We start from the raw sequence: 13,122 nt of genomic DNA, 5'->3' as shown, positions 1-13,122 counted from the left end.
AGGAAATGAACTTGCTGACGAGTTGGCCCGCTCTGCAGCCTCTACAAACATGGTAGGACCAGAACCGTGCGTAGCGGTGGGTCCACATACCATTAAGGAGTTGCTCCGTAGAGAGGAAAGAGCAGGCAGGGAGAGACATTGGCAACATCTTCAAGGCATGCGCCATGCCAAGTTGCTAATGGGGGGCTATAACCTCAGACGGTTTAAAACCGTAATAAATCTCCCGAGGAACAAATTTCGACTTCTGGTCGCGTTCTACACCGGACATTGCAGGCTTAACAAGCATTTATTTAACATGGGCTTGGTCTCCTCTGCAAACTGCCGGTTCTGCGACATGGAGTCGGAAACCCCAGAACACCTACTAATGGACTGCACAGCTGTCTGCAGACGTAGAGTCAAGGCCCTGGGATCCATGTTTCCAAACAGGGATGGCATCGCCTCATTGGCGCCTAGCAGTATATTGGAATTCATCAATACGCTAGGGCTAGATGAGTCGCTGTGACTTAGGGGAGGGCACAATACACCATAGGTCGCGGTGCATACCTCAATCACTATCTATCTATCTATCTACTGTCCATATAAGAAAATTTTCATTCCAACTGATTTTTTCACTTTAGAGTAAATATGTAAATAATATACGAATAAAACTTTGCATAAATACTGTCTTTAAGTCACCTCATATCTAAAATATAGGACCATAACGTTGCCCAGGAAAAACCACTAAATTTCACAGATAAGAAAGGGCTAAGTTCGGGTGTAACCAAACATTTTATACACTTGCAACATGGAAGAATCAAAGACTCGGAAATATCTCCAGGTGTTGGCAAAATTTTGTATTAAACTAAGAAAAGTATCGTCATGATTTCAACCATTTAAGGCAAAAGGTTACGATGTTATTAGAAAATTTCATTAAAATGTTGTATATATTGACCGATAGATGCGGTATCAAGTGAAATGTTTGGAAAAACCACTAAATTTCACAGATAAGAAAGGGCTAAGTTCGGGTGTAACCAAACATTTTATACACTTGCAACATGGAAGAATCAAAGACTCGGAAATATCTCCAGGTGTTGGCAAAACTTTGTATTAAACTAGGAAAAGTATCGTCATGATTTCAACCATTTAAGGCAAAAGGTTACGATGTTATTAGAAAATTTCATTAAAATGTTGTATATATTGACCGATAGATGCGGTATCAAGTGAACCGGAAGTTCGAAAATATTTATGTCCTGATTTTACCCATTTTTAATATTTTATTTTAATTCGATTTATATTTAAATTATAATTCGATTTTGGAAATGTTTGGAAAAACCACTAAATTTCACAGATAAGAAAGGGCTAAGTTCGGGTGTAACCAAACATTTTATACACTTGCAACATGGAAGAATCAAAGACTCGGAAATATCTCCAGGTGTTGGCAAAACTTTGTATTAAACTAGGAAAAGTATCGTCATGATTTCAACCATTTAAGGCAAAAGGTTACGATGTTATTAGAAAATTTCATTAAAATGTTGTATATATTGACCGATAGATGCGGTATCAAGTGAACCGGAAGTTCGAAAATATTTATGTCCTGATTTTACCCATTTTTAATATTTTATTTTAATTCGATTTATATTTAAATTATAATTCGATTTTGGAAATGTTTGGACTTAGATGATATACCGTGAGGGCACTATTTATACAAAGTTTTATTCTGATAACTTTATTGATGTTTGATTTTGACTAAGCTAAACAATAAGATACAAGACTGTTATTTGGTATACAGGATCACATTAGAGAGGGGCATCTGCAGTTAAATTTTTTTTTTTTTAAGTGGGCGTGGTCTCGCCCTTTAATAGGTTTAATGTACATATCTCTCCCCATATAACGATACTGTTAAAAACGACTAAAAGCGCGATAAATCAAGCACTAAATAAGCCAGAGGCATTAAATTTTATCTCTGGGATGGTATAAGATGATTTTATAGGAATCGACTTCAAAATTAGACAGTAGGCGTGGCACCGCCCACTTTTAGATGAAAACCCATATCTTGAGATCTGCTTAACCGATTTCAACCAAATTCGATACATAACTTTCTTTTCATATTTCTATATTATAGTGCGAAAATTACAAGCCCGCCTATTTCACATATAACACCATTTTAAATTCCATCTGATTCTTTCTCTTTCCACTCTCTTTCCACTATGCAAATCAAGCAAAGTTTCGGGGTAAATAATGCGTTTAAAATATGCCACCTTGTGACTTAAAATTGTCTAAATTGAACCAAAAGTGTTCAAGCTCCTAGGTACTGAATATGTGGACCCCAGTGCCTAAAGTTGACTTTTTACAGAAAATATTGGTCAATATGTAAGATATGTAATTGAAATTCATATAATAAACTAAATTAATTAAAATCTCGAAACCTACTATGTCTTTGTGTCAAAAATGGGTTGAATCGGATCAATACTTCCTTTAATATAAAATTTTGTCAACACTTGAAGTAATTTTCCGGCTTTAATCCTTACAAGTTGCGAGAGTATAAAATGTTCGGTTACACCCGAACTTAGAACTTCCTTACTTGTTTTAGATTAGTTTTAGGTGATGCAAACCACCGTTATGTGAACAAAATAATTAAACTCTGTAGCAACATGTTGCAAGATTGATATACTAGGAAACATTCATATATTAGTAGATGGAAACCATTACAAGTATATTGCTCAAATAAATTTCATTTTCACACGTTGCAGATTCTTAAATACATAGTAAGGCGAATATACTCTATATGGAAATCTGTAATAACGGTCAGGGATGACCTTTACCATTGATAAATAGGACTCCACATTTATACAAGCTATGTACGCACATTTGATGTATTTGCAAAACTGAATATAAGGAATGCAGCGACTTAAGAACTTAATTTAATTTATTATCGTTGGAAATACTTTTTAAATACCATAAATGCCAATTTGTGCATGATTGAGATTGTTTGTTAATTACTGATGTTTCTTATCCCCCTGAATGCTATTGCTTGATGATGATGTTTTTGTTAAAGGATTTTCAGAAGCCGATTCGAATGACCTTAAAATTCCATGCGTCATTTTCTTGCTTACGTCAAAAAAAGGCTGTGATGAAGTCAGTGTGTTGGATGCATTGGCTGATATCGATGTTCCAATGTCTTCTCGTGTTTGCGATTGTAACGGAGTCCGTATGTTGGACGCATTACCCGATATCAATGTTCCAATGCCTTCTCGGGTTTGCGATTGTTTCTTTAAAAGTTTTAGTGAATCCGGTACGTTCGACAGCGATGGTAAAGTTTCACTATTCAATGAATTTTGTGGTCCTTCGATCCAAATACGACGAGCTGATAACATGCAAGTGTCTTTAAAATTCAAGACAAGCTGGCAGAGGCAACCAAAGAGAGCTCCGATGGTGTCAAATTCATTCGGAACGATTCCATCAATAGAACTCTCAAAGTAACTGAACATCGGAAACCAGATGCGAGTTCGTGTTGAATCGTGTGACATTAGCGCCTGTTGTTCAATAAATGAAAATTATATAATTTCTATATATATATATATATATACATAATATAATATAATACACACCTGATTATTGGCCAGTGTGTGATAATAAAGAAAAAGGCGGGATGTAATGTAAAAAGCGACAAACACATCTATTGAATAGTGCTCGTGCGCAGCAAGAATGAAAAATATACCGAACATATTTAAAAGCCAGGTCATAGTATGCAAAAAGTACAAGTTTCGGGGTGTATCTGTTTTGGTAGAGAAAATATATTAATGAATTAGCATACATTTATTATAATACTGTACTACATTATACGCTTAAAGTATTGCACAAAAATTAGTCAATTCAATGACGAACAAAAAAAGCTGAATTTATTATGCATTGTGTATATCCTCAACCGGAATTAAAGAAGCTGGTTTATTAGTCTAATATTACATTTATATACGCTTAAAGTATTGCACAAAAATTAGTCAATTCAATGACGAACAAAAAAAGCTGAATTTATTATGCATTGTGTATATCCTCAACCGGAATTAAAGAAGCTGGTTTATTAGTCTAATATTACATTTAGATTCCGTGTCATTATTTGTTGAATCTTCACCATTCCACCAAGTCCAACAAATCCTGACATTATCTTTAAAAAGCTTAAGGATCTGTAGATAAGAGTGGCCAAAATATCTAGCACAAGTAACCGCATCTGACCGAATTAGGCGATACCTATCTTGAATTCTTAAAATGTTGGCTTCCTCTACCGAAATATCTTTAGATTTAACATTTTTAGACAGAATGACCGAAAGCTCAATCCACTGAGTTTCAGCAGCCGATTAAGTTATAAAGAAGGTTAGAAGCCTTTTCAAAACCTTGAACATTTTTTTCGTTTAATAGATTTCGAACCGTAACTTGGTTAGATAATATCTTTCGGTTGAGCCCTTTTTTAAATTTAAAAATAAATGTTCTTTAAATTAGTCAAATTGCCACTATAATCAGTTTCTATAACATTATTTTTTCTCTTTACTCTAATTCGTTGGGATTGACGTTCGATTTTAATTTGCTTATTAACTAGGTTATCTCTATAAAGGCAGTTCTGAGTTTAATGACGTCTTTGATTCAAAATTTCTTCCTTTGCATAAGCTTCTCTCTTTATTTCAAAATTTTTTCTTTCATGTTTCCTTTATATTTAAACATGTAAGCGCTCTAAATTTCTATAGTCAGGATTTCTTTCGCGACGTTCTTTATGCTCGGTAGTGTTCCAAGTTTGCTTTTCAGAACGAATATGAGGATTTTATAACCTAGTCTTATGTTGAACAGTACTTATACTTTGTTCAACAGACCTTACCTCGAGATTTTCGCTAAGATCTATGTCTTCAAGTATTTCTACATAGATTTTTAGAGCGAATTTGGTGATGTTGTAGCCTTTTCCTATGTTAAATAGTATTTATACTTTGTTCATCAGAATTGAAATTTACAAATCATTAAGATTTCTATGAGAGTAACATTATGAAGTGATCTGAAAATGGAGTTATCGAACATAACAGTGGATATGATTCTAACTATCCTAAATAAAACCTTCAATTTAATGCAAAACTAATGGCTTAATTTTTACTAGAGCCGATTTAAACATAAGTTTCCCGTGATTTCTGTAACTTGCTTTTTTATCTGATTAAAGACCATTTGTCAACATAAAGCTTAAAGCTTAAAGGTAATAAGGTTAAGCGTTCTAAGATACTCAATATAATGCGATTTTTGCAGTAACTTTTCATATAAAGGAATAAGGAATATATTTACTTACATTCTGTAATGAAAAAATTTAAAAGAGTTAGGGCCACTGTGTGTCCACTAAACATGTAGTCACCACATGTACGAACACCTTGAATAGACATGCCAAGCCCACTCCAAATCGTATAGGCACGAGAAATACGTAACTGCAAAGCTTCGATTATAGATAGACTAGAAAAACAAGCAAACATTTGTTTAATTTTTGAGTAAAAAGTTAAAATTAAATCAATATTCCTAATGAGCTTGATGCTATTTACCATAAATATAGTTTCATTAGATTTTTAATTGAATTAGACATCAGAGTAGACAAAAACAATAAGAATGATTTTCATTCTTAATTTTATACACATATATTAATACAAAAAAAATTGTATCCAAATACATTTTAACATATCATCAATTTCCATTATCTTCAACATAATTAATACCTCTAATATATAGGACAGCAGCCGGTAATATGGTTGTCCACTAGGGTGGAGCGAAACCTGTTTTTTTTTCTTTTTTGATTAGCCTAAGTGTAAAACTTGTAGATTATAACTCAAGAAAATTTTTAGAAAAAAAAAATTTTAACATCGGCCCACTAACTTTTAAAGTAAATTTTGGACAAAAAAAATATTCACATTTATATAAAAGTTACCGTTTTTGACTCAAAATTTATTTTAACGCTTAAGGAAAGCATGTTTCGTTTAAGACTTTTTTTTAAACTGCAATAATGACTACAAATTTTTTTTTTAAGTTGATAACTTTTAATTAGCCAGAAAGCGGACTCTCCACAGTTTTTAGAACACTTATCAAAAAATTTTTACGAAATAAAAAATTTTGATTTTTTTCCAAAAATTTTCTTTCTTATAATCTACAAATTTTACCTTCAAGCTCCACCCTATTGTCTACCAAATTTTTTCTTATGTATAACATCAGCTACCAATTACAGGTGACAGAGTAGCTAGTCGCCATTTCTTTTTATTATCTATTACAACCATCCCGTTATATTAAAATTAAATGTCAAATTCAGACAACTGATCAAGACCAGTAGCCTACAGTATTTAAAGAGCATATGTATACTTAATTTTTTTTTATTCAGGAACGTTTCCAAACTCGATGACTCTTAAATACTTTTTGAAAATCGATATCCAACTCTATTACTTTAAGGTGCCACAAAAACCATTACGTGAACAAAGATATTATAAGTATTCTGTGCAACATAGTGAAAATTAGTCAAGCAAATTACCAATATTTAGTGAAACTTTAAAGAAATAGCAATCATTATTAAATGTATCAATGGTCGTGGGACCAAAAAGTGTGTAAAATTACCTTGACACTTTGCAATTTTATACAAACGGAGTACAACCAAGTACTCAGACTTCTCATGTAACACAATTTTAAACTCCATCAGCTGCATTCATTTTTCAAAAGATAAATCAAATATAAATAAAGATATCGGAATAAAACTTTGAACAAATCTTTCCTTGCCTTCAAAATGTGGCACCTCTAAAAATTGTCTGTATGACTTTTTACCGAAAATATTGGTTAATCAGTGAGATATATTTTTGAAATTTTTAGGCATCTTTTCCTGATAATAATCTGTTCTAAAAATTATTCAAGTCTGTTCAACACTCCTCCTGAGAAGTAGAGCAAAACAATTGCGCATGCGTCGAAGGACATGTTAACGAAGGGTTGCAACGCAAGTGTTGCCAGTTTGTTTAAACAACTGGCATAGTTTGATCGATTTACTACTCTACAACGCTTAGAAAATTAAAGACAGACTAGTTAAGATAAAATGACTGAGATAACTAAATATTAACCATACAATATGCATAATAGATATTTAGTTACAACCTTAGTCTTAAAATGTAAATTGAATCTACTTACTCGGTATCGTCAACTGCGTAATCATTTTGATTACATTGCAAATGTGTGCCTGGTACACTTAAAGATGTTATCAACATTGTGACACATCGTAGTAAGAATACTGTTCCAGCAAGTGCGAAGAAACGTCGTAAAAGAACAAGGCGATATTTGTGGAAGATGCAAACACAGCACCAAATCATAAACAATAATGTGCCTGTTATCTCACACATATGAAATGCCCATGGTATGTGTGGTACATTGTCGAGAAATATATCCGGTAATGGCGGATAACGCTTCATATCAGGCACACGCTCGTGAACTATGACCATAACAAAGGATGTTATCCATGTGACAAGAAAAGAGTAACCTGCAAAGGAAAAACCGATTACAATGCGCTGCTTGAAAAGTTATGAAGAAACGTGTAACAAATGACGATCGCGTTGAAAGATAATGTTTAATATAATAATATAGTTATTACCTAATGTGTATTGTAATAAGCGTTATGAAATGTTTGAATGTAGAACACCTGAGCGTGAATTTTTACGCCCATATTACGGTTTACAGCTCAACTTCAGTTAAAATCTTGCAATTCGACATTGACGATAAAAACTTAACTTGCTAAAAAAAATCGTCTTTCAACTTTTGTAGAATCGGAAGGAAACAAATGGTTGAGAATAAGATATGGAAAATACAGCAACTCCTTCGAACACGTTTGTAAAATATTCCCTAATCTCATAAAAGGTGGTATAATATTTTCAGGTTGTTGGTATCATATTTTCGGTATAAATCAACCATACCAGAGCTTCTCACATTTGATTTTTAAGCATGGAAGTGCCACACAAGTGTCAATGCACTGTTTGTACAATGTTTGATTTTGAGATCTTCATTTGTGCATCTATAGTGGAAAGTGAAAGAATTAAATGGAATTTAAGATTGAATCAAGATATCTCAAATTTTACTCAAGGTATCGCTTGTAATGATGGATAGACAGTCGGGCGGACTCATCTCGTCATCGCGATCAATTTGACATATAAGGTATAATTTTGCGAAGTTTTCATCAGCAAAATCATTCGCCATAAAAATGAACAAGTAGAAAGGTGCAACTTAATGCCAGATCCAAACTATAAGTTGGATGCATAAAAATATCCCAAACAAGCCAAATTTAAAGTCTGAGGGAAGCAGATCATTGTAGATAATTTCCTCCTAGTCTCACCGAACAGCAAACCTTTTTTACCATCAATTATGTCTGGGCCACCGTTAGCATCGGCTCACCGCAAATCGATCAAAACCGTTTTCCCAACTGCGGGATTAAAAATTAAATCAAATTCTAATCCCAAAAACTTTCGGATAGAAAAAAAGAACATTTTAATCTTAAGCATATAATTAAGAATTAAAAAAAGAAATTTGCTTAAGGATTAACAATTTTTAGCATTCATTCAAATCAAAAAGTAATATTTTCCACTTTGAATCCCAAACATCTTGGATTAAAATATGAAAATTTAATTTTTAATCCCAACATCGGGATAAAAAAATGAAAATCTAATTTTTAATTCCAACATCGGAATTAAAAAAATTTATTTTATTTTTGAATTAAAAAATTCGCAACCCTGAATATCATACGTTAAACCTTTTCTTTTCTTGTCCCACATAAGCAATGTCTATAAGTTCTCCACTTTTTGCGAGCACCATTAGTTTGAAGTCAGAAAAACGGCCGAAGGTATATGATTGGGCCCACGTTTTTGCCGTTTATTGATGTTTAATTGTATACGTGGAAGTAAAAGAATTAAAAGAAATTTTAAACATTGATGTATGGTAAATAGGCGTGGTTGTCATGCTATTTCGCCCATTTTCATTGTGTATAATTAGATTGTTTGGATAATCAAATTGTTAAAAACTGGTAAAGTAGTTCTTTAGATACGGGATTACACCCAAAGGTGGGCGGTGCCACGCATGCTTGTGACGCATTTATTCAGTGAGTTTTCGCACTTTAGGGCGTGGTTATTATCTGATTTTACCGATTTTCAAAGTGTATGAAGAGTTGGCTTTAGCAATTTGGAAGATATGTAAATTTAACGAGTTTGGATATGTACATTTAACCAGTTAGGGGGTATGGCTCCGCTCAGGTTTAAAAATATTTTAGTCCACAGATGTCCCTCGCTAATGCGATTTTCTGTACCAAATCACAGTTTGGTTTCTTAATAAAAAACTTTGTTATTGCACTTTATAGTTTTTCGTTTAATGGCGTTTTTTGGGTGTTGCAGTGGTCCGATTACACCCATCTGCAATACCGACTGCCCTTGGTTGCCAAGAAACATGTGTGCCAAGTTTCATCAAGATATCTCAATTTTTACTCAAGTTATCGCTTGCAGGGACAGACGATTGGAAGGAGAGCCAGTCACCAGAATTTCAACACGTCTCTTTATCCTAATTATTTATATATATTTAACTCCATATCTATCTTGATTAGTTTTAGGTAATACTAACAACCGTTAAGTGAACAAGCCTATATCTGTACTATACACTGTAGCAACATGTTGTAAAAGTATAAAAAAGAGACGTAAATAGGCTATATACATCATACGAGTACGCCACTTAAAATAATTAAACATAAGTTATTCATTAGTTAACGATAGGAAAATAATCTGTTTTTGGTGATGTGAGTGTGAAGAGAGTTGACAAGGTTAGCAATCCTATTATGCGTCCGTTGAATACATAGTTTTTCTGGATTTTCATCGTTTTTAATTGGCATAGATGTCTACAATAGAATCCAAAGGGAATAGACTCAAAACTGTGTAGTGTCAGGGGCAATAACTTGACCATTCACTACAAAAACAGTAGGTCAGTGAATTAGATTGTTAACTTTAAAGCAAGAGCGTGGGAAGTTTCTGCGGTCTTAATGATGGCAGGAACGACAACGCCTAACAGAATATATTTTGAACCCTTCCGGCTCTTTATGCCCTGTAGCACCATTCGTTGGGAAGATATTTGGTATCAAATCAAGTCCGGCACTTTTATTTGTTTCAGATTAAAAAACTGTTTGAGAAAATCATCATAATTGCCTTTAAAGTTATTCAGGTTGACTTAAAATCCGTTGGATTTTACTTTGATCGGATGATTGCTATTGATTAAGTAGCAGAACACAGCGGGTGAGATTGGGTTGAAATTTAAAATGTATACCATTGTAGTCTAATCCTTGAGCTTCAGACCATGTCATAAAAGCTTCATCAGTATTCACCGCAGATGTCACTTATCAAATTATAATACCCTACGAGTACCAGCTTGGCGTTATTCAATTTGTTGTTAACGTATGTGAGCGTTGTAAGTAGACTAAAATATGTCCCGTATGATGTGAGCATCGTCATGTATACACGACCAACAATTACATCCTACACTACCTTTGTTTCTGACGAGAACTACCTCTATCATGAATGGGTATTGAATCAGTATAAATATGACGTTGGATGACAATGAAAACACTACAACCACGTTCAAGGGCAGAGAAATTTTGATCCTATCGTTTCTAAAAATATTATATGCCGCCATGAATGAACGAGTGTAACGACGACTCAGTAACTCTGATTTAGTCAAAGTGTCTGACCGCTGACCGTCTTTGAGCTGTTTTTTTCGATTCTGGAATACCTAGAGATGACGTTTCCCTCTCTCCCTTTTCGGTCGTAGATCTCCTTTATGATATCATTTGATGAGGGTGCACACTTTTCTTCTCGTCGTCCTCACTTTCAAAGTCAACATCTGATTCTTCATTAGAATTCCACACACTAACTTCAAATGCGTTGCATCCTGTTCACCTCCATGGTACACACTTTACGTTGATGTTTCTGGCAATCACTTTAAATTCGTCATCATTTAAATTTAGGTATATTGAATGAAGCCACATCTGGCATATAAAGCACCTCACGCTTTCGAACGGGTTCAGAGCAGCTGCCGCACGAGTTATCTACTACACGCTCTTTGGGTGTCGAGTATTAAGTTAACGCAAAAATTAATAAAGTGAAATTAAAACAAAAATACACTGTTGATGAACTAAGCGAAGTTAATTAATTAAATTAATTACTTCGATTCACTATTTTATTTACAAAAAAAAAAAGAAAACGCGAAATATCACTTATAATTGGATCCCAAACACAATATCTTAAGCGAATTATTATCAGTAAATTATATTGATACTTCAAATGCTGAATGGTAAATCAAACATAAAATTAACTATAGGGTCACATATAATTATATTGCATATATGGGACATATGGGAAGGTGTGGGCCTATTTCAATTTTGAACATCACATATTATGTTAAACTTAACATGATAATCTAATTTTATTAGGATATGTCGCGAATCAAAAAATATTTTTCGGTAAAGGTGTCTATTAATAAATGTTATAATAATTTTTGGTCTAATCTCACTATCTGCTTTAACTTACCCAAACTAATAGCTGTTTTGAATAACTCTGGAGGTATATTAGTAGCTCGGCCATCGACAGACATGGGCGGAGACATGTTATCCTCTTCAGTACTGCCATTTAAAGTTGGAGGAACCGGTGGAGAACACACATCTGAATAATAACAATTTGACCCAACACCATTGCGTTCAACATGGCAACTGCAAAGATTTAAATTACAGCAGGAAGATGTTCCGCATTGTTGATGTATATACGGACGATTAAACGAGAAGCAATCAGCCAATCCTAATGTGTTTCTTTGCATAAAATTGTGAGCTAATGTACAATTTTTATTTTGAAGTTTGCGAACAGCAACCCAAAGTTTTTTGATATCACTCATAGTAAGGCTGTATTTAAGATGATAACGAAAGTCTCGAATGTCATTTTCTGTTAATTCTAGGAGGTCATTCCCATCAATATGTTCCGCTACCAAACAGTTTATAACATTGTAGTCAAATCTTTGAACTTCAGCCCATTTTACAACATCTTCTTCCTACAGAAAAAAAACTCTAGCAATTTAAAATGATTAAAGATATTGCATTTGGAATTACCTGCCACTCCCAGCAAGGCTTTTCTGAATTAGGTGGGATTATATCGTGTGTGGTATTTATATTTTTGATATCATTGTTGTTATGACCATGATCGACATCCACATTCGCCATTATTAAAAATAAAACTTTTTAGAGCTAAACGATTTGAACTTTCAGCTGTTTTATCTTTTAAACGCCATTCCGCTCAAATCTCCTTCACTATTTCTATTATTTGGCTATAATCAATTGTTTATATAAAAAAACATCATTTGCGGCGTTTGTGGCACTTCCTTTATTTTTTTAATATAAACCCAATTGAAGTCATTGATATCTATATAACAAAGTAATGGAATTCAAATCAACTTGATTTCTCTTTAAACCTCAACTTACATACATATTTATATTGCCATTTGTAAATAAAAGCATTTATTAATGTCAATACCAGCTGATATGTTATCACATTTCGATAGTTGTGTTGGTGCGCTATACTAATAGTATGTTCTCAATAAATACATAATAACGTAATATAGTTCGGGGACAAGAATTATGATTAGGTATCTGAGCAACATCCCAGCACACCAGGTAGCCACGAAGCCTCCTTCGTAATCAACTGCACTAAATTTAGCTTGTTAAACATGCCAATTTGATTGTAATAGACGTGTGAGGAAAGACGAAACAATCTCTCCCGTGCAAACGAATTTGCTGCTACTGTCTCATTCTCAAAGAACCTTATATGGTAGGTCAGATTATATCTGTTGTTTTCGTTAGTGGTAAAAAGAGATCTTGGAGAACTTATAAACCCCTATTTAAAATGTTCAATACGCAAGATTCAACAGCCTTTTGGTCAGATGATGCAACCATTCGTAAAATATTTGCTAAATTCTGAATAGACCATAGAAGCACCGGCACTAGACGAAAGAAATAGCTGAAGTTACCGGTTGTGTTAAACAAATCGTTCATGAATCTGCAAAACTGTACTTAAAGAGAGACCCGTGAGAATTTTCTGC

The 13,122-nt window shown here is 33.6% G+C and overlaps 1 protein-coding gene across 2 annotated transcripts; it reads right to left on the bottom strand.

The window, feature by feature from the left end:
- Nucleotides 1-2,887: 2,887 nt before the first annotated feature.
- Nucleotides 2,888-12,525, bottom strand: SMSr (Sphingomyelin synthase related). Of its 2 annotated transcripts, XM_036360337.2 has the most exons (7): nt 12,510-12,525; nt 12,137-12,446; nt 11,568-12,078; nt 7,153-7,498; nt 5,297-5,454; nt 3,588-3,754; nt 2,888-3,512 (listed from the first exon to the last, which is right to left on the bottom strand). In XM_036360337.2, the coding sequence occupies exons 2-7, from the start codon at nt 12,245-12,247 to the stop codon at nt 2,976-2,978; spliced, it is 1,830 nt and encodes a 609-aa protein (XP_036216230.1). In that variant the 5' UTR covers nt 12,248-12,446; nt 12,510-12,525; the 3' UTR covers nt 2,888-2,975. The 2 variants fall into 2 exon arrangements, with proteins under 2 accessions (XP_036216230.1, XP_036216232.1); XM_036360339.2 differs by lacking the exons at nt 12,137-12,446; nt 12,510-12,525 and having other exon boundaries at nt 11,568-11,746; nt 11,805-11,933.
- Nucleotides 12,526-13,122: the final 597 nt, after the last annotated feature.

Source organism: Bactrocera oleae, chromosome 6 (genome assembly GCF_042242935.1).
Source record: "Bactrocera oleae isolate idBacOlea1 chromosome 6, idBacOlea1, whole genome shotgun sequence".
Taxonomy (NCBI): Eukaryota; Metazoa; Arthropoda; class Insecta; order Diptera; family Tephritidae; genus Bactrocera; species Bactrocera oleae.
This window is presented reverse-complemented; position numbering and strand designations above follow the sequence as displayed.